The sequence below is a fragment of the Esox lucius genome, chromosome 8 (genome assembly GCF_011004845.1).
Source record: "Esox lucius isolate fEsoLuc1 chromosome 8, fEsoLuc1.pri, whole genome shotgun sequence".
NCBI lineage: Eukaryota > Metazoa > Chordata > Actinopteri > Esociformes > Esocidae > Esox > Esox lucius.
Window position 1 is genome coordinate 11,788,508 of NC_047576.1, and position 27,884 is coordinate 11,816,391.

Here is a 27,884-nt window from a genome sequence, read left to right on the forward strand (position 1 = left end):
TGGCAGGTAAATCCAAATAAATTTATTGGTCATTTTTACTGTACAAAGCAAACATGAGGTCTTCCCACTGACTTGACTGAGACAAAGCTGGAACATTTTCTTTTGGGTGTTACACAACACTACCTGGAACACAAAATAGGATTTCAATAAGTATTGGCGACATAATTAAAATATGTTTACATCCAGATTTGTATCTGAAAATGAACATGGTGTATTAAAGACCTGTTTCAATAGCGACTATGAACTCACTTCCCTGAAGGTAAGTGCCACAAACCCAGAAAAATGTGTGAACAACAGGGATTTTATGTATGATTGAGAAAGCTCAACTTTGACAAAACTTTCCCAACCTAGTGTCCAGTTGTGACAACACTGTCGGCTCACTGCAAAGGCAGCACCTTCATTTACATGTCGCAAAACAAAATAAAATAAACCCTTTCATTTAAGGATCGTTCTCAACATTAATCTCTAAATAAATTGACTGGCAAAAGGGTCATATACCCCTAGCTGCAACTTCATTTTAAACTGTAATAGTTATATGACCAGTTTTATTTGCGAGCAAGAATCCATTTTGGTTTCCTTGTTTCTGTCAGTTAGACTCATTTCTTGATTTAGCTGTCACCCCAGGCTGGGACCCACTGGCTTAGCGGAACGGTGAAGCTGTAAACATACTGGTAGCATTCACCACACGATAGCGGTAGCATTCACCACACCACAGCCATTTGAGATAGTTCCAGATTTTTTTTTCAAACTAGAAATTAACCTTTTAAAATGAGACGCTTTGTATGATTGAAAAGCTTTACCATAACAGGCTCAACACCAATTTTGTTAGCCAATGTCAATGTTTTTAAACAAAAGCTGCCCATCACTGATTGGCTGCCACACAGCAGCATAGCTCCTAAATGTATCACAGTAAACCTTTCTTTATAAAGCACTTTCATTTGCACGACTAGCCAAAGATGATTTTCATACGGCTCATCTCTCTGCAGCAGACATATCAGGAACAAGTCAGGAAATGTATTCCATTATGAAATTCCAATCCATATGCAACCATGCCAGTCACATACACACAAGTATCATGAGGAAATGGATTGTAAAGGACCGTTTAAATTGCCCGGTACTCTAACGGTGTGAGACATGGACGCTTCGACAACAAACAGGTGCATGGCTACAGAACGTACCACGAAGACCAGTCTGGTGTCCTACTCCAGGGCTTTGACGATGGCCTCGTGGGCATCTATACTGATCTGGACTTCGGCCCGGGCAGCCTCATCCGAAGCAGACGCCATCTCAGACTGAGCCTTCTCCAGGTTGGCCTTGGCTGCCTAAAAATCAAATGTCAGATTCAGTTTAGCGTAAAGGGGACTACAACTCAGCCAACGCCCACATGGACCAATCATGATTATCTGGATCAAAAACGTTGCAAGTGGATTTGCGATTCACATGCGCGCCACAGTAAAAGAAAAAAACAGCATTTCTTAAGGTTTTTCAGACATGTTTTACACGTGGTTAAGCATTGATGTGCAAAAAGTAACTCCCAACAGGTTTCTTATTTGGCTATAAAAGCATTTTGATATACATTGGGATACTAAACCTGGCAGCTACCAAAACCCACACGTGTGTTACCGTGACAACAACTGCACACAATTAAGTATGTTCTGAAACTGGAAGCAGGGCTTCAATAAGCATTGTGGGAAAAATGGTTCAGCAACGCGACACTTCTCACTCGTTGTGGGGGGGGGGTACTGAAAAAAACACCTTGCTTATTGCTTTTAATGCTTCTTCCAGACAAAACACACAATTTCAATGACACCAGTTCAGTTTAAAAATCCTTAAGGAGGTCAAGGAATGAGAGAGCCACAAGCCTATTTTAAGACCCATTTGTCACAGTGAAAAAATGCCAACCACAGCTGTAAGTTAAAGGTCGCCCAGTGAGGATTTGACACATCTAGAACTCGGTAACTGACCTTTCCTTCCTCATTACCAGGCCGGCCCTCCTGTGCATTATCTCACAGAGGAAAAAGGTTGACAGAGAAACCATGAGACAGAGACACTACGACCAACATGTGTAGTTGGACCGTGTGGCTGTGAATGAGGCTCAAACAGAATGGTCATGTGGTCATTTCACACAATGACGTGATCAGGCTGATATTTAAGCCGCCACTGATGTTTAGGAAGCAAGGGGTGTGAACATTTCAAGGAAGGGTTATTTGCATACAGCCAGATTCTCTTCCTGAAAATCTACCATCTGTTAGATTCCCTCCATATATAACTGACCTCATTTAGCGTGTCATCCAGCTAACTAGAATCAAGAGAGTTAGGTTTGGGTTGTACAGAAGACCTAAGGGGTACTGGCTTTCTAGGAAAAGGGTTGGGCAGCCCTTCACTTCATAGCTTTGCCAAGGTCTGATGATGCAAATCTGGAAACCGTTACTACCCTAAAAAAGGGCACTTGGTTTGAGAACAGGTATCCTGTTGGGTGTGAATCAATGACTGAATGGCCAATCACACCTCGTTTGGCTTCTATCTATTAGGAATCCGGTTGGTATTGTGGCGCAAACATGCCCGCCCCCCCCCCCGTGAATCAGATTAGCGGGTGATACTCACAGCTACGTCCAGCTGGTCCAGAGGGACGGCCTCCTCCGCCAGCAGCTGCACCGAGGAGTCTGCGTTCACGGTGACGGAGCCGCTGCTCACTGGAAAACATACAGCATCTCTCAGCGAACACGCTAACGAGCCCCGACCGGCCAAACCCCCCCGCCTTCAGTGGCATCCACCCAGACCAGCACGCGCCGGAACAGATTAGTGCAGCCACTGGTATTAATGTGCCGCCGTGGTTTTAGGCGATTTCAATCGAGGGAAGTAATTGGGCCAAGCAGACGAAAGCATTAAACTCTAGGTTAAGGATTCAGCTCACAGCTGGAGAAAGGACTGCCCCCTGCTGGACGTTCTACATTAAAATGGTCAGATATCGAATCTTGCCATCATTGGGAGCAAACACTGGGATATTTTAAATTGAGGAAATGTAAAATATTATTAGATCAAAATACAACATTGTTAAATTAAATCAGTGGCCAAAGCAAAGTACAGCCTAGACCCAACCACATACTCATATCCTTACAGGTTTCCTAACACCATATTGACCGGAAATCCAAACAAAGCCTCTCTGGCATAACAGACTTGAAGTGTGGATCCCATAACATTCCTAGAGAGCACCCACATTCTGAACATTCCAAGAAAGCAATGGGTTAGCGGCTTCTCACCACATTCCTAACCCACTGTAGCTCTTTTAAAATTACATTACACTAGAAGGCCTAAAGGTTAAGGACAAGATCAAGGAGTTGAAATGGATCTGGGGGAACATCACCCTCTCTTACATCAAAACCTCAGAGGTTATCAATCCAAACCATGGTTCCATCTACACCAGTGGTCTTCAAACATCTTCTGGAATAACTTTTTTTTTAGGAGCCACAAGCTCATTGGATTCACATTATCAAGGAATCCAAATCGGGTGCGCTAGCTCCGGAACTGTTTGGAAACATAATGGCTGCTGGATCCTTGAGAGTTTTGACAGCCCCTGGAGAACCCGATCAAGTCAATCCTCACCAAAGTACTTAGCTGCTGAGCCATCATCGTTGAACACAGTGACCACACCAGGCCTCAGGACCTGCAGTGTGGGTACATGGGCAGGGAGAATACCGAAAGCCCCAGTCAACGTGGGCACATCCACCTGTCTCACACTGGCCTCTTTGAAGAACACCTGCGAAGAGAGAGGCGCAGACATTACGGTACAGGACCATGACGGATATTAACTGTCTACACAGAAAGAAAAAGACAATTAAGAAATTAAGTTAATGAAACTGAAATTGATAACACACTGACAAATCTGATGTAAACAATCCCAAGACAGCTTCCACATTTATTTAGTTTTAACTTTTGGGTAAAAGTATATGGGTCTCGGCTGACTTCTCTGGATAAATAAAGGTTTAAAAAAATGAATAGTGGGGGGTTCTATAACATAAGTTAAATGTTGCCAAGGCTGGAGATAAATGGCAGAGACAGGGACTTGGGCATCGAGCAGTGGCCATACCTGTTCAGACTGTAAAGTGCAGTAGGCCTATAGTGATTGTTACAAACTTATTTGTAGTCACATTTTGTTACTGACGTCCTTCTCCTGTTTTAACTGCAGTGTCTCTTTCCATTCATCCAACTACAGGTATGCAGTGCACTGTCAGAATGCTGGAATAATGGCGAGGAACGACAGGCAGTGCACATTTTGAAGTGATTGTTCAACATTCAGATAACATCTTTACGTTGTTGAGTGTTTATGGCAAGGTAAGACATACGTTAAGTCAAAGTTTTACTTAAAAAGAAAGCCTACGCTGACTACTGAGATCATGGGCCAATATATTAATATATAAGAATCAGGGTCACGCACATGTCGCATACCGGGAGGACATGTCATTGAATCAATGTTCAACCCAGTGTAAGAATAATTCTGCTGACAGGGATGATCAGGGTTTATAGAACTTTAATGTAAATGTTGACGTCTTCCACTGCTGTGTTGGTTACAGTAGAAAAGTAACCCCTTGGAAAACTACTAACACTGTGCAAAGACACACAATTGTGGAACTATTACTAGGATGGGTATCTGATGTATGTAATCTTCCAGAGTGGTACGTCAGGCATGGTCCGATTGTACATGACTTGTATGTAAACCTCAAGACTATTACATGACTTGTATTTTCATAGGTGTTACATGTATTTGTGAGAGATAAGAATGCTCCAAATACTGTTTGCACTGTGTGAAGTGTGCTGCATTTGTTTAGAAAATATGGTATTATTGCCTGTATCATTGAGAAATAGCATACATAATAATAATTCCGGTACTATTGGCTAATTATCAAAAGTCAACATAAAAGTGAATTTGAAGTTAAGTGTTTTGTTATTCTACTTAATGTATGTTTTTATTCTAGTTCTGTTTTTAATTATTTGTAAAGCACAACGAACTACTACTGTATGAATTATGCTATACAGACTTGCTTGCAAAGAACTGGTTTTAACCATCATCTACTACTTTAACTTTTCTTCAACCATTTAGCAAACTTCTTTCTTGAACAGTAAAACATACATTCATGCTGGTCGTGGGGTGCTGTAAGTCACCTGGTGAATAAATAGTTATGTTCGTATTCCCAAGGTGACAAAATCGAAATGTATGGGCCTCTGACCCATGCATGGATATAGCTTAGCAAGCTAACGGGTTATTTTCACATTAGTGCTAGTAAGCTACCTGGCCAGTCGAGTTAGCCAACCTAGCAGGCGAAGAATCAGCCGACAGAGTAAGCAATCATTCTTGATTGTAAAAACGGAACAGTCGAAACGGACAAACTTTTATGAAAAAAAGGCAAAAATATCTAATCATTTGTTGGAGAATTTGCACACCCGCAAACATTTTCTGAAGCAAGATGAGTGCTAGTCAGTCAGACGTAGTGAACGCTACTGCTGCTACTGTTTCTGAAACGACATATTGTATAAATAAATAATTTAGATAGTTAACAATTACAGATGCGATTTTTATAGAATGTTAGAAATAAGGTATGTTAAACATGAATAACAACAGCATATCATTGGGGATAAAGTTAGGCCTAAATGCCTCCTTGTCAAACCCCGGTCTCACTATACCTGCGTTGGCGAAGCAAATGTGAAGGACATCTGGGCAGAGCCTGAGGGCACGTCAGCATAGCATCGCGCTTGCCTTAATACAGGGAGAGCGCGGCGGAGAAACCTTGTTACCATCATTTTTGTGGAATAAACTAATTCAGGATGTAACCAACACAGATAGATCCTCAAGCCCTTGTGTAAAGCCAGTCAAATAGAATGCGCCTGACAGAACAAGGGCATCGGTAACGTAACTACCCACAGTTCCTTATGAGCGCCCAAAGAACTACGGGAAATGTAGTTATTTTCCGAGGCGACGCAATGCACAGATTATACACAATCAAGAAAAAATACAAATGGAACAATCATTTCAAAGGTTTTTGTCAAGTGGTTGAATTATAGCAAATAAAGCAAATTATAGCCAATAAGATGCTCAACATTTGAGTGATTTTGGGAAAATATCTGGATAATTTATTTTGGTTAATGGACTTACACTTATGTTGCGTTTATATTTGTGTTCCCTTTGTAGACAGAAATGTTTTGTGGTGTTAGGGCTCTGTTAAGACTTAAACCAGTGGCCCCCAACCATTTTCAGTTACTGTACCCCCCAAAAGATTTTGCACTGTTTGGAGTACCCCTGAAGTACCCCCTCGTGTAAATTTCACTAGTAAGCCTATGGAGTCATGAGTGTTTTCAGGTTCCCCCTATGGAGAGGCCAAGTACCCCCAGGGGTCCTAATACCGCTGGTTGGGAACCACTGACTTAAAGGGTAGGTTATTGAGGCTAATCTAAAGTAAATGTTACGTTTAGGCCTAGGAATAGGGAACATGGATTTTCGTGTCAGTGCAGGTCTCAGAAAGATAAACGTGTGTTCACATTTTATTGTGATGGTCCATGGTTTAATCTGTGTTATTTTTTCGCTCACTTGGATATTTAAAACAAAGTATCCCTATGTCTTATTTGAATATTTTATGTGGTGCGTATGATTTAGTACGTAAAGGCGGATGTGAAACATTACAGCGCCGCTAGGTGGCGCCATTGGAATGTCAAATCGGATCCACTTAACATGAGATGATAAGATCATTAGTGATCGATCTGGTGCCAACTCATCCAAGGAAATGTAAATATGTTACAGTGATACATAGCCGACTCGCACCCTTACCAAAAGCAGGAAAATATTTACATAGCAGTCTACTAACCACCAAAAATAAACTTGGCCAATTCAAAATAGCCAACTTGTAATACATAACCGTATCAAGCAATATTATAGAGGTCTAAATGTCAACTGCACCTTCTCCACCCAAACCCCCCCCCATAAAAACATTAGTTCTGTTAAAGGGAGGGATGCTGGTGATCTTCAATATGCGCCTCCTCCAAACTCTTCAATCACTTACGTCACGTGGTGCGTCCCTGACTGGGTAGTGGGTGGGTCTTAAGCCATCAGGCTTCATTCATAAATTGTTTTAGCTTTTATTTCAAAATAGTGTTGTTCTGCACTGGTTTTAGCGCTATTGGCTTTCTACATGGACCACCAGCCTACATGGACCGGCTGAATTGTAATTTGGTGAGTGGGATTTATTTATTTATTATTGGAACATTTGTGATGCAGATCAACCCGTAGCTATCGGGTTCACATACAAACTGGAAATATTTTTATAATATCTTTTATCGAATACTGTCTACCTAAAATATTTTTTGGGTCACAATTAATGCTACTTCTTTTAGGTAACAACCAGTCTATATTGGTGGTGTCTTAGGCTACTCCTCATGAAAAATATATATGCATCTTTCTGGAACCGAATATTATTACATTAATTTAATTGGAATAGTCGCATCTATACCACAGGCGCTCGCAGTTGCCTGCGGACGAGGTAACCACCCTTAAGAAATAGCGTGTTGATTATGATGCACTCAATACGCATTCTTCTTGCTATAGAAATATATTACATATGGAGCCAGCACTACACTTTTTCATCACAACCTCATCGACAGTAGAAATTAAATATGCCATGGATCCTGAAAAAGACCAGTCATTATAATGGTGTGTGGTCTTTCTATGAACAAAGGCAAACAAAAAAGGTAACATCTGGATTTTAAAGTATTATAAAAGGTCTCCGTTGCGATGTTTATGAGAAAAGCAGCTGAACCAGGCAGAGAAGGCTAATATGAGACGTTATAGTGCAGAATTATCAATTTTCATTTTCCTACTAATAGCAGTCAACTGAGCAGTCAAACTGTAATAAATGAATCAGAGACATGATTCATCATGGATCGTTATGCATGTATCAGCGTTCAGACAGGTGGCGAACTCAACATGATGGGGAGCGTTTTTTCGCATATGCATGGTTTAACAGTAATAGCTGGTTAACATACAGTAAACATTCCCTGAAATTACTTCACTAATGTGTGGAGGGGAAATTCATGGGAAGCTTACAGTACAACACAAATTAAACATTCTAATTTAACCTTATGGTTATCTTGAATGTATTGCCTATTCAAACCAGCTTAGGTTGTCACAATAAGGTTTTCCACAGTTGTTATACAGGTTTGCTAATATCCATGTTTGTTTCCAGGGCTTGAAATACATGAATACAATTCAACTGCAGCATGTATTCTTTTGCAAGACACTGTGTATCTTATTGCCAATACATTGTCTGTGTTACCTCCACGCAGCTGAGTTGCTGGTCATTTCCCAGGGAAGCTTATGCTGAGAGGACACAACAGACCCTGAGGAGACTGGCCAGCCAGGTAGGTGGGCAGAGGCAGGCTGAGAATGCAGCAAAGGAGCTGAGGAGGAGCTGAGCAGGAGCTGAGGAGGAGCTGAGCAGGGAGAGCCCCGTATCCAGAGTTGCTGCATACAGCCCTCCATCAGGGTAAGACACTTAGACATGCAGCTTCCTGGGAGCAGAGGCAACAGGGCTGGGAGGCAGGCAGGGAGGGAGGACAGGAGGTGCTATGCCAGGCGTAGAGTGCTACTGGCATGCTGCTTCTCCCCTGCTGTTTGAGTAGAGAAACAGAGGAAAGTGAGAGAAGGAGAGTGGGTGTGCTTGTGTGTGTGTGTGTGTGTGTGTGTGTGAGGTAGAGAGAGATAAAAGTCTGGGGTCTGTAGTGCCAGGACGGATATAAGGATGATTTAAAATTACAGCATTGATGCTACTGTAAGCTGCCCCGCTGGTGGCTAACAATTCAGCAGACACAAGCTTCTCGCCCAGTGTTTCATAGGCTCTCATGTCTGGACATGTTTATATGCAATCTTATTCATATATGGTAAAACATATTTTTTTTAGAAAGGTGGCCTTCGACTGTGTTCTATGCCAGTGTTATTCTGCTTTTCTGCAAATTCCTGAATTATTTTTAAGTGACAAGTCTTTACAGTAGACATCTGAGATATTCATGTACACAATTTTTCAGGACAGGCTGCCTGTCTTCTCACTGAATTTCAGTTAACGTGGAATAGACCTGGTGTCCGTTCCAGAAGCAGCCTAACTTCCTTTGATCGGTTGTTTTAGGGCGACATTTACGTTTGCCTGGACCATGAGCAATGAGTATACCATCTGGAACAACCTCACTGAGAACAACCTCACTGAGAACAACCTCACTGAGAACAACCTCACTGAGAACTCCACTGTAAGTCTTCACCAGGGCCCCGTCCTCATCCCCCTTCCTGTCTCTCTCTCTCTCCCTCCCTCCCTCTCTCTCTCTCTCTCTCTCTCTCTCTCTCTCTCTCTCTCTCTCTCTCTGTGTGTGTGGGATTTGCTAATTGCCAGAGATAACTGTTCTCCCTTCATTCTGCCTGTCTGGCCAATAGAGAGAACATCCTGGTCTGGGTATGAAATAATTCAATCCCTGATTTAATGTCAAATTTAATTTGAGAGGAATGACAGTGTGACGTCAGTGTCAGCAGTCATTAACGCTAGGGTAACGTGCATATTACTGAGACTATGGTACATTTGTAACCTTGGTTAATGCATGGACTGAAGCCTTTGTGACTTTGGTGTTAAATGGATGTACAGTAGCTACGTATCTCTGTATTACAGCTGTCTGCTGCAGCCACTGAGAGGGTTTCATCTAATCATGCAGTTGATGGAGTATTTTTCTTATCAAGCTAGAGTTTAAAAACCTTTTGTTTAAATAGTATTTTGAAGTGACTTTCTACCTCTGTGATTTCTTCATTAGACAATGTTCCATTATTCTTAATTGTTGTTACACCAATCACATGCCACCAGTCAATCAAATCAAAAAAAAAATGTATACAGCCCTTTTTACGTCAGCAGTTTTCACAAAGTGCTTTTACAAACACCCAGCCTGTAACCCCAAAGAGCAAGCAACAACAGAGTCGGCACGCAGTGACTACGCAAGGTAAAGGTTTGCTGCCTGAAAAGAATTGTTTTCTAAAGCTTTTAGGCAGACACAATTCTATCAAATGGAAATCCAACCCAATTTTTGAATAAACGTCAAGTCATACAGCCAGCACAATGACCTCTTGCTGTTGTATTCCATTTGCTTCAGTGCCCTAATAGTGCTCCTTTCCATGTCTTAGGTGCCAACAGGTTAATAGCACTGGTCCCAATTGATTAATAGCTCTCTGGTGTTTATAGATTCACAGTGCACAAACCAGTGGGGGTAAATCAATGGCTTCAAGTTGCATGCTGTAATTGGTATGGTAATGCATCTGCCCAGTGCGTTTTTTAGGCAGGTGTTTCTGACAGTGGCCTGTTAAGCAAGGTATTTCTCACAGTGGGCTGTTCAGGGAGGTATTTCTCACAGTGGGCTGTTCAGGGAGGTATTTCTCACAGTGGGCTGTTCAGGGAAGTGTTTCTGACAGTGGGCTGTTCAGAGAAGTATTTATGATAGTGGGCTGTTCAGGGAGGTGTTTCTGACAGTGGGGTGTTCAGGGAAGTGTTTCTGACAGTGGGCTGTTCAGGAAGGTGTTTCTGATAGTGGGCTGTTCAGGGAGGTGTTTCTGATAGTGGACTGTTCAGGGAGGTATTTCTCACAGTGGGCTGTTGCATTTTGTCATTAAGTCCGGTCGTCTAGTCTAACCTGAATAGCCTACCCAAAAAGGGTCCATGGGAACAATTAGCTAGGAGGCTCTGCAAAATGTGGCTTCTCTGTGGGCTTTGATGTTCATGTGGAACGATGGCCCTGAACGATGGTCCACCTTTGTCCCTCTCTCCGTAAAAACCCACACCTCTCTGGTTCTGCGAGCCACGGAATTAACGTCTCAACTCAGGAACAATGAGTACACCTGTGCTCCCTCTCCTTCTACCCACTCGTTACTGATGATAGGGGCATGACACAAAGCCAGGTTCAGATCCGGCAGAATCTTAATCTGGAACAATAGATTCCTTAGACAATAGTTGAACATCTGTTTTATTTAACTGTCTATATTAATTGCAGGGGTTACGTTTTTGAAGCTCAGAGGGTTGTTTTCTTTTCATCATCCAGCTAAACCCTCATCCGTACGTTGATCATTTCTATGATATAAAGTGCTGTACACGCTAGTGGCTGAGTTGTGTGGTTTCACCCCAACTAGCCGTCTCAAGACGAACATATAAAATGTCCTCCACATACCTTGGTCCCCTAGTCTGTTGTCCTGCTGCCACTCATCCTGTCTCCCTTGTTCCTCCAGGGGGTCCCGTTAGAACCTGCTGAACAGCAGGACAGCTACGTCCTGCTGCTGGTGCTGACATCCGTCTTCCTGGGGGGAACACTGGTCCTGCTGTCTGTCCTCCTGATCGTCTGCAGACGCTGCTGCGATGGAGAGCGCCGCTACGCCAGGTCAGATCAGTAGTCAGCGTGCTGTAATGGTGGAGGCACCCCTTCGATGGTGTAGTGGTGGGAACTAAGTACAGCATGTGGTTGTATTCGGGGGGTGTGGTGGTGGGAACGGCACGGTGTGTGTTAGGATTATTTCAAAACGTCCTGTCCCATTATTAGAACTGGGGCACACAAGGGAGAAACATACATTGGCTTTGGAGAAAATTTCAGATGCCTCCACTTTCCCTGCATTTGGTTGTGTTATAGACTTCAATAAAAAGGTGGGGGAGGGGTGTGGGGGGGGAGTTTCTCAATATAAAAAAGGTAAATAAAATAAAAAAAGGTAAATATCTGATATGCGTAAGTATTCAGACCCTTTATTCTGTGTTTTGTACAAGCTCCTTTGGCAGCGGTCACAGCTTTGAGGCTTCTTGGGTATGCCTCTACCAGTTTTAGACACCTTGGGCAGTTTCTCCCTTTCTTCCTTGCAGATCCTCTCAAGCTCTGTCAGACTGGATGAGAGTCAGTAAGCTGTAATCTTCAGGTCTCCCCTCTGATGTTTAATTAGGTTCAAGTCCGAACTTTGGCTGAGCCATTCACAGACTCATTCTGAATCCTTCTTCAAGAACCTCTCTGTATTATGCTTTGTTCATCCTTCCCTCAATGCTGACCAGTCTCCGTAGTCCTTTGAGTGCCATTTCCAGGCAACATCTCATATGCCTTTTACTCAGGGTTGTCTTTTGTCAAGTCACTCTACCATTAAGGCCTGATTAGTGGAGCGCGTCTGGTAGGTTCTTCCCTCTGTGCAGTGAAACTGAAGCTTTGTTAAAGTGGCCATTGGGTTCTGGGTCTCCTCCCTGACCAATACCCTTCTTGCAGTTACTCTGTTTGCCCCGATGGCAAGCTCTAGGTAGAGTCTTGGTTGGCCCAAACCTGGAGCCCACTATGCTCTTTTGAACTTTTCATTCTGTAGCATTAGTTTATATCGTTCCCCATCAATACCTTGATACAGTTCAATTCTGTATGTCTCCCGGTTGTTCTTCGGACTTCATGGCTTGGTTTTTGCTTTGACATGCACTGTGAAATGTGAGGCTTTTATGTATACATTTGTGTGCCACGCTAAATGTCCATTCAGTTCAGTTTGCCACAGGGGGAATCCCAAAATAATGAATGTGAGATATTTCTGTTTTACATTTTCAATAAGTCTGTGCACATTGTCAGTGTGTTTTTGCTCTGTCTTTGTGTGATATTGTGTTTAGATTCATGGCAAAAATATATATTTCATCAATTATAAATTAAGTCTATAACACAACAAAATATGGAAAAAGCGAAAGGATCTGAATTCATTCTGAACCTACTGTATATTCCTCACTGACAAGGTAAATTCAGAGATGGAACAATGCATGGTGTATGATCAAAACAACAACTGACTGCAGAGTGCATTCAGAGATGGAACAATGCATGGTGAATGCTCAAAACAACAACTGACTGCAGAGTGCATTCAGAGATGGAACAATGCATGGTGTATGATCAAAACAGCAACTGACTGCAGAGTGCATTCAGAGATGGAACAATGCATGGTGTATGATCAAAACAACAACTGACTGCAGAGTGCATTCAGAGATGGAACAATGCATGGTGTATGATCAAAACAGCAACTGACTGCAGAGTGCATTCAGAGATGGAACAATGCATGGTGTATGATCAAAACAACAACTGACTGCAGAGTGCATTCAGAGATGGAACAATGCATGGTGTATGATCAAAACAGCAACTGACTGCAGAGTGCATTCAGAGATGGAACAATGCATGTTGTATGATCAAAACAACAACTGACTGTCCAGTGCATCCAGTGTTGAGACTGTCTAGAGAGCAGTGCTGCTCTGTCAACAACTTTACAACAGCAGTACATGTGCGTCTGTAAGTGACATACAGTATATATGGTCTTTTCATTCAGCAGTATTACCATTCCTGTGGAAGCACTGTCTTTGAGATGGATACTGACATTCTATTCTGTTTGTATAGTGGTCTCTGTTTATTCCATCTCCATGATCCTCTGCTTCAGTAGGCAGCAGCTGATACGGAGTCAGAAGCTGACTGCAGGCTGGATGGCCAGAGTAGTGCAGACTGATACAAATGATGAGTGCAATGAGATTTCATAGCAGCCATCGGCACTGATTAATCTTGCGTCTCACACTGTCATAAGCTCTGGCTGCAGCCCTGCGAGCCACACACACATACACACACACACACACACACACACACACACACAGAGTGAGAGAGAGAGAGAGAGAGAGAGAGAGGGAGGGAGGGAGAGACACACACACATACATACAAGCCAGGCAGCGAGCACAGAGGAAATGAAAGCCCAGAGTAGGACGGCCAGAGAAATCCCTCAAGTCATCCTCACGCAGATTATATAGCACAAAGGAAAATCTCTCATCTGCTCCATAATAAAACTGTGGTGAGAGTCAAAAACACAGTGCATCCAGGGCAATTATCCATAATATACAGTAGGAAGAAGAACTCCTCCCTTTAGATTAATGTATATTATAAGAACTGCAGATCAGATATTTTTGTATCATGGATATGACTAAAGATGGATCTAATCTAATCATTTATGAGTATAAATAATACTATCAAATACACAACACTGATTGAGTGCATGTTCATTATTATATTACAGGAGTAAGGAATTAACGGTTTTGCTATCCAATAACACTTCATGTAATATGTTATCACTAGACATCTATATTGTTTACACCTACTGTGCATGACATCTCATAACAGTTTTGATCAAGTATTTAGCAGAATGTCTGTCAGGAATAATGTAAGCCATTTAAACTAGAACAACATGCATAGGATCCAAAGCATTGTGTTTCCACATTGTGAACTACTTTTGACAAAAGTAACCATGTCTGTGGATTGATCTGTATTGCAGGGCTGGTGACGACCCTGAGAAAACCACCACCTACATGGAGGAGTCTCAGCCAGTACATGGTGAGTTCAGACCAGACCTACAGTATGCACTATACAGAAAGTTTGGCCAATGGTGAGTTCAGACCAGACCTACAGTATTCACTTTAAAGAGAGGTTGGCCAATGGTGAGTTCAGAACAGACCAACGAGATTCACTTATACAGAGAGGTTGGCCAATGGTGAGTTCAGACCAGACAAACAGTATTCACTATATGTAGAGGTTGGCCAATGGTGAGTTCAGAACAGACCAATGGGATTCACTTATACAGAGAGGTTTGCCAATGGTGAGTTCAGACCAGACCAATAGTATTTGCTATATAAAGAGGTTGTCCAATGGTGAGTTAAAATCAGACAGTTTTCACTATAGAGAAGTTGGCCAATGCATCTGACCATTCCCAGAGTGTCACTTTCTACTCGGTAGTTGTGGCTAAGTGATCATTTTTGCTTCTGCATTGAGTTTTTACAATGTATGAATTCATCCAGTGAAATGCTATTTATGATACCAGAACAATGCATGGATTTGAATACACACCATCCCAAATAATGATCCTTGAAAAAATCTGTTGATGTTGCTGCTCAGTTTTTTGCTTATTTCAGCAGGTCATTTCATAGGTAACTTTCAGATTATTGTTACCAAAATGTTAATATTGATGGCACTAACATTGCAGCAGTTCAAAAACCTGGCCAAACTTTTTTTATATGTCAGATGTGCATATCATATCTCTAGTAATAGTGGAATGATAGTGTTTCACAATATGTATTCACCAGATTCTGTTGACTCAAATTTGCACTGTCCCTGTCTTTCATCAACAAGAGAAGACTGCTCAAGCACATCAAGGAACAATGGCAGACTGGGACAGGTTAAATCCCACTGTCATTTCCTGGTTGCTAAAATTCAAAAAAGTTCATTCAGTAGGGAATCTTTGTCCAGTTTTATCCTTGTTGCATCTAAATCACTATAAAGTATCTTGAAAAAAGCAAAACAGCTTGTTTCTACTGGTCAATGAAAAGTGAAAGTAAAACACTAGCACAAGTTGGAAAGTGGGGAGTTGGTTTGAATGCATTCTTTTGCTGCTACCCTTCGTAGCTTCCACATGTAGAATAAATTCTACACATTTCTCTTTTAATAGATGTCTCTGGTCTTACTCCCTTGTTTTGTGAAACCGAGGCCAAGCTTCTCTAATACTTAGTCTGATATGAGTAAATACAGGCATTTAGATGTGTATAATTTGAGGTTCTCCACTCTGTGCTGGTATGACAATTCAGAAATACATGTATTAACCTAAGGCAAGGTACATTCAGATCTGTTCATGTCTTCAATGGGTTAGAAAAAATTGTTCAATTTGTTCACACACACACACACACACACAGCAACAGGAGAAAATGACTGTGTGTCTTAGTTGTGTGTGTGTGTGGTTCAGAGCACACAGACACGCCAAGATCATGGGCATGAATCTCCCTGTAAACAGCCTTCCACCAGCCCCTGACCTCTCTTTCCCCACTTCCCTCTGCCCAGCAGAGATCACCATCCGTGTGGACGGGTCAGATTGTCTCTCGGCCGCCGGCTCCCATGTTGACGTGGAGACAGAGCGCTTCCTGTCCACGGGCACCCAAGGTGGCCGCCGTGTCTCCTTCAACGAGGCGGCACTCTTTGACCACAGCAAGAAGGCCCTGGAGAAAGGGCGCAGGTTAGAGCGTTGCCTCTGCCAGACGCCCACACACTCCCGCGCACTAGACCATGTTGGATATGCTCCATATTCCACAGTACAATGCCAGCCTTAGCAACGAGGTGTTGGTGTGTTTCAAATTGGTTACGAGTACGGCTTAATTTGTGACGTTAGATGACATTGTGGATACATTTTCTACAACCTATCTGTGTGAAACATTATGAAAGACGTTTAGACAGCTGTTATGGATGCTTTATTTTGGGGGTAATAATTAGGCCAAATGCTCTCCGAAAATGCATTGTAAACAGGTCACTCATAACAGAAAATGCAGACCCTCACGGAACACAATTCTGCAATGTAGCCTACCTTAGCTACAGGACGTTGCCTTGTCTTTATAAAGGGTTAACAACTAATGAATTCATAATGTATTATGTAAGCTATGGTAACTAAGCTCTCTGACTGTCCTAGTTCTTTGCAGGAGCCCCACCTCATTCTGGTATGAAATTACATGTGAGCCTTGTGTTGGAAGTGAGAGTTCCTTAGTGTCTGCAGGATCTTGTGTACTGGACAGGTAGTGATGCAGATATTGCTTGAATGTGTGTGTGCAGGCTTTTTTTCCAGCCCAGTACAAAAAAAACATAACAAAACTAATGAAATGCTTGATGAGCTCGTTGTCGTGATAGTTAAAACCCTGAGCGTCCCAAGCGCTAGGAGAGTGTAATGTATTATTATTGATTTTGTAAGATACATTTTCAGACATTTTGGCTTTATTAATAGGGACAGTGGAGAGAGAGAGTTTTTGCTGTGGTTGGAATTGAAACAGATGGTGCAGCATTTTATGTGATAGCACGTTGTACCATGGGAACGCCCTGGGCCACAGAAGAACATATCAAACCTCCACTTGTACAAGCCTTTAACTCTGAACTCTAACTTTTCCACCTCAGGTACACTTTAACTGAGGGGGACTTCCACCACCTGAAGAACGCACGTCTCACACACCTCCACATCCCACCTCCAGCCCTAAAGATCGTCACCATCCACGAGTGGGAGTCATTGGAGAACAGCATTGCCATGACGACCCGTTCATCCGCCAAGTCCAGCCTGTCTATTTTTCAGGTGACAGCCGTGCTACTGTGATGCTATTACCACTGGTGCCTCATTTGTCATGACTGGCCGGTTAGGCAACACATCAATGTGGGACAGAACTTATTGAAGGAATATCCGCTACAACATATGGCTCATTCAGCCTCATCATTCCTATGGGGCATCTACAGCTCCGGAAAACATTAAGAGACCGCGGCACCTTTTTCTTCCCTTTCCAGAAAAGTCGAAAGGGAAAGTTTTGAGTGAGGAACAGAAGCGTTCAATTTGCAGTGGTCTCTACATTTTACCCCTTCTGTTCCTCACTCAAAACCTTCCTATTGACTTTTTTGGAAAGGAAAGAAAAAGGTGCATTGCTCTCTTAATTTTCTCCGGAGCTGTAGGTACATTTAATTTAGTATCGCTCTATTATTGGTGCTGAGCTTGCTTGGACTTCAGCTGTTACTACCTAGTCCTGATGTAGAATACTGTTTTTAATATATATATCCTGTGTGCGTGTGTGTGTGTGTGTGTGTGTGTGTGTGTGTGTGTGTGTAGCCGGCTCTTGGTGCCCCTAAGCCCTTGTGTCCCCTGCCCCAGACAGCTCTGACAAGTCTGAGTATCAGCCCCAGCTCAGCCCTCCCTGGGGATACCCTCAACTCTGTGGTGGACACCAGCTTCAGTGAGAGTCCCTTGGCCCCAGGTGCCAAAGAGCCCTGCACCAGCAGTGTGAGTTACCCCACCATATTCATCGATCACTTGAAGCACCAAGCAACCAATCAAATTTTATCCATAGAGTACTCAGCTCTATGTTTATAGACTTAACCATGGACTGCAGTTAGCCACCAACCGCATGTATGAACAGCTGGAATGGAGAATTGACATTAATGCAAATGTGCAATTAGCTTGAGTTAACGTTAAAGCCATGAGGTCATTATGAAACCTCTGAACCGTGAACGGAGAGGTGAGGATCCACAGTGTCCCTGTTTGCTCTGTCTGGGTGACGACATTAGCAGAGGATGATGGGTGAACAAGGCAGTGGCTCTGGAACAGCTTTGTCAGGGATGATAAGGGCACAGTGCTGCTCGCCGTATCTCCTCAGTGCTCCAGGCTGTTCACTGGGCTTGCTGTCTCTCTCCATGAAAGATGGCAGAACTGTAGCTCTTTCATTCTGTTATTATTGCTTGTTGTTATTCCTAACCTTTGTAGGGGGAAAAGCAGATTTAGGAAATAATTTCCCCCCTTCCTAGTGGTTGAATACCTCAATCTGTTGTTGACACAATATGGACAACTTCCTTACCCCCTCCCCCTCTCTCCCCCCAGATTGAGGTGATGGCTTCTGGCTCCAGGAATGGGGGGAGTCCATCTTTCACCGAGGGGGTGTCTGTGACCTCTGTGACGTGCGCGTCCCCTGGCGTGGGGGTTGGACAGGGCCCGGTGCTGCAGTTCTTCACCAAGCTGAGACGTCATGCCAGTCTGGAGGGGGCCAGCCCTTACTTCACCATCAAGAAGTGGAAGCTGGACAGCAGCCAGCGTGCTTCCAGTCTGGACACCCGAGGTACCGGACACTTGGCTTTTAATATCTGTTACTGTGTTATTGACACGGTTAGGTAGAGATTAAGGGAGCCTCAGCTTACATTCACAACATTCACACACAAACACAGGGCTCTCATACTGTGATCACACTCTGACCGAAGGCTTCCAGACGCAGGACTCTTCCATTGTAAGGCCTACACACACATACACACACACACACACACACACACACACACACACACACAGTGCCACACTCATACCCCCCATATTCAGGGAATAACTGAGGAAATAGTACTAACACACACAAATATCTCAAAGTTTGCTGGTATCTGGTTGTGACATCATTGTGTAGCTTAACCTCTCCTGGTGAATGTAGCTGCTTCCAAACCCATATAGTTTCTAACACCTCAGATGGCTCTCTCCGATGTTGAATGTTTGTGACCACGTCCCATCTCTCTGTGTAGCCTTGGTCTGATGTTTGCCCTGCTGTGTGTTAGGATCCCCTAAGAGGAGGCAGTTCCAGCGCCAGCGTGCCGCCAGTGAAAGTATGGACCAGGACGATAACGGTGCCCACCCCATTGATCTCATCCAGTACATCACCCGCACCCAGGACATCACCTACCACCCCAGCTGTCCTCCGGCCTCAGCCCGCCTTCTTCCCCCATCCACACCGCCACCCTCCCTCGGCAGGTATCTTTAATTCCCTCACCATCCTTCCACCTCACTGCTTCGCCTCAGCCATCACTGCGGTAGCTAGCTCCATTCTGCTTAACGGATGTTAAATGGACGGTTGCCTCTAGACATTGATCTAAGTAAATGTTTATCGGTTAGGTTCGAATTTGGGGGGGGATTAAAGACACCTGCTGAGGGAGGAGGCGTGCACTGATCCTATAGATCTGTTTCTACAGGCAACTTTTCCCTCCAGCTGCTTAAGCCAGCCCATTCCACTGCAAACGCAGACGGACAATGTCATGAACATGAATAGTTGTCAGGGTGAATGTTCTCCTCTTTCACTTACTGTGATGTTCAGCTGTGGAAGAGGCAGGAGCTGATAATAGCTGTCCGTTTGTCTGCTCTATATAAAAAGCATTCACAGTGGATTGCATAGATAATCACCTCACAGGTCACTTCACATTTTGTTTTATTACAATCAGAAATTTTAATGGGGTCAGTTGTGATTGTATTCCCCCTATTACTACCATATGCAAAACACTTTAAAGTTGCAACATTTTATTTAAAGTGAAAGAGAAGAATAAATGCGTTTAATAAGTGTTCACCCCCTTGGTCAATACTTGGTACCTTTGACAGCAGACTCTGGTTTTGTGTTTAGGATCGTTGTCTTGATGAATGGTGAATCTACACCCCAATCCAAGGTCTCTTGCAGATTGATGCAGGTTTTATTTGCCTTCATCTACAGTGGATATAAAAAGTCTACACACCCCTGTGAAAATGCCAGGTTTTTGTGATGTAAAAGAATGAGACAAAGATAAATAATGTCTGCACTTTTTCCACTTTTAATGTGACCTATGATGTGAACAATTCAATTGAAAAACAAACTGAAATCTTCGAGGGGGAAAAATGAAAAATAAAAACCTTACAATAACAGGTGTGCACACCCTCTTAGCACACCTGCCATCATTTAATGTGACTCTGATTAATCACAAATAAAGTTCAGCTGTTCCATTAGAATTTTCCTGACATTTTCTTAGTTGCATCTCAGAGCAAAAGCCATGGTCTGCAGAGAGCTTCCAAAGCATCAGAGGGATCTCATTGTTGAAAGATATCAGTCAGGAGAAGGTTACAAAATAATTTCCAAAGCATTAGATATACCATGGAACACAATGAAGACAGTCATAATCAAGTGGAGGAAATATGGCACAACAGAGACATTACCAAGAACTGGACATCCCTCCAAAATTAATCAAAAGACAAGAAGAAAACTGGTCAAGGAGGCTTCCAAGAGGCCTACAGCAGCATTAAAGGAACTCCAGGAATTTCTGGCATGTACTGGCTGTGTGCTACATGTGAGAACAATCTCCCGTATTCTTCACATTAATGGGCTATGGGGTAGGGTGGCAAGACGGAAGCCTTTTCTTACAAAGAAAAACATCCAATCCCAGCTATGGTTTGCAAAAACAAACATCAAGTCCCCCAAAAGCACGTTGGAAAAAGCTTGATGAAACCAAGCTTAAACTCTTTGGCCATAATTACTAAAGGTATGTTTGACGCAAAAACCTGCATCAAAAACAACACTGCACATCACCCAAAGAACACCACACTCACAGTGAAGCATGGTGGTGACAGCATCTTGCTTTGGGTCTATTTTTCTTCAGCTGGAACCAGGGCCTTAGACAGGGTGGAGGGAATTATGAACAGTTACAAATACCAGGCAATTTTGGCACAAAACTTTCAGGCATCCATTAGAAAGTTCACCTTTCAGCATGAAAAGGACCCAAAGCACGCATCCAAATCCAAAACACAGGAGATGTCCTTGCAATCTGACAGATTTGGAGCGCTTCTGCAAAGAAGATATTGTCACGTCAAAATGTGCCATGCTAATAGACTCCTACCCAAAAAGAGTGAGTGCTGTAATAAAATCAAAAGGTGCTTCAACAATCGAGAGGGGTCAGCTGAGGTGGCTTGGGCATCTGTTTCGGATGCCTCCGGAACGCCTTCCTGGGAAGGTGTTCCGGTCCTGTCCCACCGGGAGGAGACCCCGGGGAAGACCTAGGACACGCTGGAGGGACTATGTCTCCCGGCTGGCCTGGGAACGCCTCGGTGTCCCCCCGGAAGAGCTGGAGGAAGTGTCTGGGGAGAGGGAAGTCTGGGCATCTCTGCTTAGACTGCTGCCCCCGCGACCCGGCCCCGGATGAAGCGGAAGAAGATGAATGAATGAATGAATGAATGAATGAAAGGTGCTTCAACAAAGTATTAGTTTAAGGGTGTGCACACTTATGCAACCAGGTTATTGTAAGTTTTCTATTTGTTCCCCCTCAAAGATTTCATTTTGTTTTTCAATTGAATTGTTCACGTTATAGGTCACATTAAAGGTGGGAAAAGTTCTGACATAATTTTTCTGTCTCATTTGGAACTGTTCTACATCACAAGAACCTGGAATTTCAACAGGGGTGTGTAGACTTTTTATATCCACTGTATCTTGATCTCAATCCTGAGGTTTCCCTGTCTCTGATGATGGAACGCATCCCCATAACCTGATGCTTTAGTCTGGGGACAATATTTTTAGGGAGATTTTTGTGTCCCACAGTTCTTTGCATCTGGGCCAAAAAGTAAAATTACATTTTCATGCAACCAGAGAACCTCAGCCACATCTTTTGCTCAATCTTCCATGTGACTTGTAACCAAATCCCCTAGGCTAGACAGTCTACAGCGGTCAATGGGAAACTTCACCAATCTCCTAGGCTAGACAGTCTACAGCAGTCAATGGGAAACGTAACAAATCCCCTAGGCTAGACAGTCTACAGCAGTCAATGGGAAACGTAACAAATCCCCTAGGCCAGACAGTCTACAGTGGTCAATAGGAAACGTAACAAATCCCCTAGGCTAGACAGTCTACAGCGGTCAATAGGAAACGTAACAAATCCCCTAGGCTAGACAGTCTACAGCGGTCAATGGGAAACGTAACAAATCCCCTAGGCTAGACAGTCTACAGCGGTCAATGGGAAACGTAACAAATCCCCTAGGCTAGACAGTCTACAGCGGTCAATGGGAAACGTAACAAATCCCCTAGGCCAGACAGTCTACAATGGTCAATGGGAAACATGTAACAACCATTGCTAGTCATGGTAATCACTTGTAATCACAGTGGCTGCAAACATATTCAAACATCAGATGTGTGTATGGTCATCATGAGGGGGCAATTTGACTGACTGCTCTACTGTGTGCGTGTGTGCGTGTGCGTGTGTGTGTGTGTGTGCGTGTGCATGTGTGCGTGTGTGTGTGTGCGCCTGTCATCATACGTGTGTGCCTGTCACCACAGGTTAGAGGTAGAGGTGGTGGTGGAGCCCAGCTGCGGCAGGGGACAGGGTCCAGGTGTGATCGGCCTGTCACCGGAGCCCCAGGACGAAGCACCGAGCCTGGGGGACTGTAGACTGGAGAACCCGTCCTCGGACCACCAGGCCCTGTACAGAGACATCTGGACCCTCCGGGCCTCCCTGGAGCAGTACGGCTCCTCAGATCAGATCAGTAACAACGACAAGGACTCAGTCCGCAGCGACGCAGACAGTGTCTGCTCCCTGGGGGGCCGGACTGAGAGGGAGGAGCTGCCCAGTTATCCCTCACAGGACATCGGGGACAGGGACGAGCCAGAGGTGGGGGGAGACATGGCGCTGCCCCTGGATGAGGCATTGGAAGAGAAACACCAGGAGAAAGGGAGAAAACAGGACAGTGTTGAGTCAGAGAGGGGCAGTGATGGAGAGTCGGGGAACCGTAAACTCCTGCAGATGGACAGTGGCTACATGTCTATAGAAGCTCCGCCACGGGCTCCAGAGGAGCTCAGACTGTTTGGCAGCAGTGGCAGCATGGACAGGACAGCCACGGAGAAAAGACACTACTTCACCAGTGCCGGTCGCACCGGCACAGTGGGCGAGAGCCTGGAGGCCCAAATCTTCCAGGAAGAGCCAGGTGAGGAGACCAGGGTGGGGGCAACGGGAGGAGTCGCCCGCGAACTGGACAGTCCTTCCCTGGGCTGGTCGCCGTATGGCCAGATGTTCACCCCGCGAGAGGCACAGCCTCACACAGCCGTATCGTTGCACCGCCGCGACTACAGCATCGACGAGAAGACCGACGCGCTCTTCCACGAGTTTCTCCGTCACGACCCCCAGTTTGACCAGCAGGAGTCGCCGCGGAAACATCGCTCGCGCGTGCACCTCCGCAAGCAGTGGCAGCGCCACAAGCAGTACAGCGATCCGGGCGTGAGGTACCAGTGCCACTCCTTCGAGAGGCAGCGGACACCCCTGCGACGAGGGGACAGCGTCAACTGCCCGCTGGACACAGGCTTCCACATCACGCTTCCACGCATTGTCAGCGCCCCCGACGAGGAGGCCAGCGAAGGGGGTGCCAGTGCTCCCCAGACGCCCAAGGCAGAGGTGGAGGAAGGAGACGGGAGGAGGGCGAGTCTTGGAAGCAGCTGCGGCAGTAGCACCGTGACCATACGAGACGCGGAAGGGCGGGCCTCCTGTTCCCCTCCCCCTGTCCTGGATAGAGAGGGCCCACTAGGGGAGAATTCAGACACTCAAGAGGACACTATACAGGCAGGACACGCCCCCGAGCCACCCGACCTGTGCCACGGACCCCAGACCATCACCGCCGAGCTGACGGACAAGCTGAGTGCCACCCTGGATGAGCGTCTGTACACGGGTCTGCGACGGACCAAGGACACAGTGATCGTGACGGAGTGTTTGGTGACTACCACCTCTCCCGACCACAGCCCAGTGTAGCACTGCTCCGCTCCTCCCTCATCCATTTACGTTTAATTGGACTTCCGTAAACGTCTGGTAAAAAACGATGTCTCTGTTTCTCTCTGAATTAGCTGGTTCCAGACCTGTAACATGAAAACAGGTTTTACTACGCAGTCTGTAGTTGAAGAATCCACCCCTCAATTGAATTTACTCTTCTTTACTCTTCTGAGAGAAGTGATTATGTTAAGAACCAGTATGCCCTCTGTACTAGTTTATCCACTGTGAAACCAGGTGCTATTAGACTTGAAGTCCACTCAAAATCCACATCTGGATGCAAAGTATAACTGAGCATTACAGGCCGATTCTTAATGAATAACAAAGTACAGTAGGTTTAACATCTGGATGTGTTATCATTTTATTATTTATTTTTCAAATCCAAATATGTCCCTGACCATTTAAATATGTCAACATTCTTGCTATTCGGCCTTTTGATACTTCAAGAAGTCATCATAATTCATTTACAAATTATTACGTATAACTAAGATTTCAAATTGTTCCTGTAGAATTTTGAAAATGTTCCGTTTGACATCCGGATATAGTCGTCCACTTTTTAAGTACTGTACTGATCATTCACAACATTTTAGTTCTGCAGGATCACGTTATCCTGACAGACTGCTGTTGATTCATGTGATTTAATCACAATCTAATGGCAGCAGGAACAGAAACATAGCCAGACCCTACATCAACGCTGGATGTAAAAGACTAATAGTTTCTCATAAACGACACCATTAAAGGATGTGACAGGGCTGTCCTTATTTTTACACTGAATATATTAGTCTGTCACATTAGTCTGCTTTCTCACATTCCAGTTTGGTCCAAGCATTTCCTTCATCAAGTGCCCTTGCCACTTAAGTTGTCACTTTTCTATTCAAAGATGTTCTTTAAGAAGGAAGTAATATCATTAATACATTGTTCAATGCCATTGTATTTATTGTTCGCTAATGTGTTTACATGTTTTATATTTCACTCTGCTTATGACAATAAGTGATGTGTGTATATATATCACTGCTGTTCCTAAACATATATATGAGGCTAAAGTAAAAGCCACATAAATGACATGTCTTTACCTTATTCTAGTGCCAAAAATACGTTGTCCTCAAACAGAGGGATCTCGAGTGTTACAGACACTCAGTTAGGTGCACACATCAACAACAAGGCTGCCTGTGCTTCCCCCAAGAGTGTAATGCTGGTTTATAGCTGTAATGGTTTAAATTAAGGCTTTGAATTGGGCCAATGTTGACCTCTTAGACATTTGCGTTTATTGAATTTCTTGATAAGAAAGGCATGATTTCTTGTGCATGTGTCCACCAAACAGGCTTTATTTGTTTGCTCGCATTCTTTTCTTTCCCCCCTCCCTGTCCTGTGAATGTTGATAACCCAGTAGCTCATCCCTTTAGGCTATAGGGACTGGACTTCCTGTCACTTACCAAACCAGAAAAAGGTTATTTGTAGCAAATTCCACATTTTCCCCTCTGACTTCCTCTGTGTGGACTTTGCAACCCAATGCGGCCATTCAAGCATAACTCCATTATCAGATTATGTTTTATGGGCCAAAAAAAGGCAAGGAATCGCAAGCCCATTCCAGAATTATCTTGGAAACTATTTTGCACTTAGCTGTATGGTGGCTGGGAGTCTGAGTCTACTTTCACATCCCAGTCAGCCTAGGCACCCGGCTCTCTGACCCACTTCTTCTCCAAAATCCAGTTTTGTTAGAGGGCTAGTTATTTTCTCACATTCAAAGGAAACTGCTAAAGAAGGAGGGTGTTGAATATTAATAAAACCATGAAGACGAGTCCCACTCAGTATTACTCTCTGCCTGGTCTCTTGCTGAGGGTATAACAAATTGAACATAGTGAAAATGCTGTTATTGGAAGAGAGATGTCTGGATTTTCTTTCCCAGTTTGGGTATGATAGTACTTTTGCAGCCCAGGTGAAGCTAGTGTTTCCTCTAATAGGGAGATCAGATGGCTCTTTGTTAGACTTGAGAGGACTCACAGGCATAAGGCAACTTTCCTCATTAGGTGAACAAGGAGGGCTTGAATTGGTCATCTGGCATGGAGAGCCTAGCGACAGCCTTCCTTCCTGTCTCCTTCGCTTACCCCACATATAACAGTGCATGTTATGTAACCAGGGCCTCCAAATTTCTCAGCACCCTTTGTGTCATTGCCAGGTACATTTTATAGAGGTGTTAGAACTTCCTCAAGGTAGGGCAAGGACAGATCCTTAGACAAGTCACCTTGGTAACCAAAAAGATCAGATGCCTTTTAATGTTACTGGCAGCCCAGTATTCATTAATTCTTGTCTCAAATTATAGGAATAGTGCATTATGTCTGACCTTTAGGTGAACTGATGAAAGGGGGTTGATAAAAACCCCTTGGTGTTTTTAGTCATCCAAATGACCACCGTAAAAACCACTCTAATAGATAGACAAACACATAATTCATATTTATTTCTTACGCACATTTTCTCCCCTCAGCTCGTGATTGCATATGCTGCTGAAGGGATAGGAGACGGTCTCTGTATGGCTGAAACATTATTACTTAGGCATTCTAATTCCAAATCTATGGTTTCAAATAAGAAGTAACAAAGTTTCACTGCATTGTAGCGTCCATGTTACTGCAGAAATGGAGTCAGCTGTTCGTTCCAAAGTATGATTTTACTTCTTAATAGTAAGGTTTCCATGGTTATTTACCTTTCATGAAAGTCTTCATTCATAGCAGTCACTTAATCAGTCATTGTGCCAGACCTGACATGAACTTCAAGGAACGAAATAAAGAAACCTGGAGTGAACAAATTGTACAAAAATGAGCTTTGTTGCATATACAAGCACAATGTTTCAGGAGCTAGAGTAGTCTATTTCTTTTAAGTGTACACGTCACTGGAGACACTGTGGTCAAAGAAGTTTTGTATAACAAGTAGCCTGTCCAATGCGTCCATGCATTACTGTGCATAGATTTGCATGATATTTAAGCATTTTAATACATATCTTCATGTTTTCTGAGAAATTCAGCACTAAAATTAATGATTCTAAGGTTGTTGCTGAATGCTCTTATTTTGAGGCAGAACATAGACCTTTTAATCAGCGCTGGTATTTAGAGATTTTTTTATTCTATTGAATCTACATTTCTTTTTGGGTCATGCCTTGCCAATGAATATTCTACCACAGTTTTGTGAGATATACTTCATGAATGAAAAAAAATATACAATCTATTTCTGTATTCCTGCTTGTTAGTTACAAATGCAACATTTCTCAAATAACTACTGTAGTTAAAAAGTAGAGCTTTATAAACAACTTTAACTTTGTTGACCCAGACCTATTTGAGCCTTGAGGGACCAAACAATTTAAACAGCTATTTTTGGGTTTTCCAATCAGTAAATAAATGAATAAAGCATTAACAGTTGTGTTGCGTTTTATTTAAAATGTGGGAACATTTTGAAGAAAAGATGATTGCGAGGAGACAATCGATTTCCTCGTTCCTGCCTCACTTTTCTCCAGCCCACCCCAACATGTTGTACCCTCCAGGTGTTGAAAGCTGACACAGTGAATATGTTAATATGCACCAGAGCCCAGGCACATCAATTAAACATGACTCCACAGTGATTATGATCCCCAATCTATATTAGAGCGGAAGGAAAGTAGGGCAGCAGTCTCAGCCTCATCATTAACAAGCCTACATGAACAAAGCAAATATAGCGGAGTAAAAAAAAAAAAAAAAAAGATTTCTATGCAA

The 27,884-nt window shown here is 43.6% G+C and overlaps 2 protein-coding genes across 5 annotated transcripts; one reads left to right on the forward strand and one right to left on the reverse strand.

Moving 5' to 3' along the window:
• atp5f1d (ATP synthase F1 subunit delta) lies at positions 1 to 5,924 on the reverse strand. Its single transcript, XM_010871609.4, has 5 exons — positions 5,680 to 5,924; positions 3,604 to 3,757; positions 2,605 to 2,693; positions 1,179 to 1,322; positions 1 to 123 (listed from the first exon to the last, which is right to left on the reverse strand). The coding sequence occupies exons 1-4, from the start codon at positions 5,794 to 5,796 to the stop codon at positions 1,200 to 1,202; spliced, it is 483 nt and encodes a 160-aa protein (XP_010869911.1). The 5' UTR covers positions 5,797 to 5,924; the 3' UTR covers positions 1 to 123; positions 1,179 to 1,199.
• On the forward strand, positions 3,730 to 27,674 carry cbarpb (CACN subunit beta associated regulatory protein b). Of its 4 annotated transcripts, XM_010871610.3 has the most exons (13): positions 3,730 to 3,785; positions 4,214 to 4,332; positions 7,162 to 7,219; positions 8,329 to 8,528; positions 9,165 to 9,282; positions 11,288 to 11,436; positions 14,357 to 14,415; positions 15,910 to 16,081; positions 17,005 to 17,176; positions 17,699 to 17,869; positions 18,464 to 18,698; positions 19,174 to 19,366; positions 22,674 to 27,674. In XM_010871610.3, the coding sequence occupies exons 5-13, from the start codon at positions 9,190 to 9,192 to the stop codon at positions 24,130 to 24,132; spliced, it is 2,703 nt and encodes a 900-aa protein (XP_010869912.2). In that variant the 5' UTR covers positions 3,730 to 3,785; positions 4,214 to 4,332; positions 7,162 to 7,219; positions 8,329 to 8,528; positions 9,165 to 9,189; the 3' UTR covers positions 24,133 to 27,674. The 4 variants fall into 4 exon arrangements, with proteins under 4 accessions (XP_010869912.2, XP_010869914.2, XP_010869913.2 ...); XM_010871612.3 differs by lacking the exons at positions 3,730 to 3,785; positions 4,214 to 4,332 and having other exon boundaries at positions 7,070 to 7,219; positions 15,913 to 16,081; XM_010871611.3 differs by lacking the exons at positions 3,730 to 3,785; positions 4,214 to 4,332 and having other exon boundaries at positions 7,070 to 7,219; positions 8,352 to 8,528.
• The last annotated feature ends 210 nt before the right edge of the window (positions 27,675 to 27,884 follow it).

Excerpts from the sequence above, each read along its gene's own strand:
- atp5f1d (XM_010871609.4), bottom strand. The coding sequence starts at position 5,796 with ATGATGGTAACAAGGTTTCTCCGCCGCGCTCTCCCTGTATTAAGGCAA. Across the intron at positions 2,694-3,603 it reads CTCAGCAGCTAAGTACTTTG|TGAGCAGCGGCTCCGTCACC; the intron begins GTGAGGATTGAC and ends TATGTTTTCCAG. Across the intron at positions 1,323-2,604 it reads TGGACCAGCTGGACGTAGCT|GCAGCCAAGGCCAACCTGGA; the intron begins GTGAGTATCACC and ends TTTGATTTTTAG.
- cbarpb (XM_010871610.3), top strand. The coding sequence starts at position 9,190 with ATGAGCAATGAGTATACCATCTGGAACAACCTCACTGAGAACAACCTC. Across the intron at positions 9,283-11,287 it reads ACCTCACTGAGAACTCCACT|GGGGTCCCGTTAGAACCTGC; the intron begins GTAAGTCTTCAC and ends TTGTTCCTCCAG. Across the intron at positions 19,367-22,673 it reads CCGCCACCCTCCCTCGGCAG|GTTAGAGGTAGAGGTGGTGG; the intron begins GTATCTTTAATT and ends CTGTCACCACAG.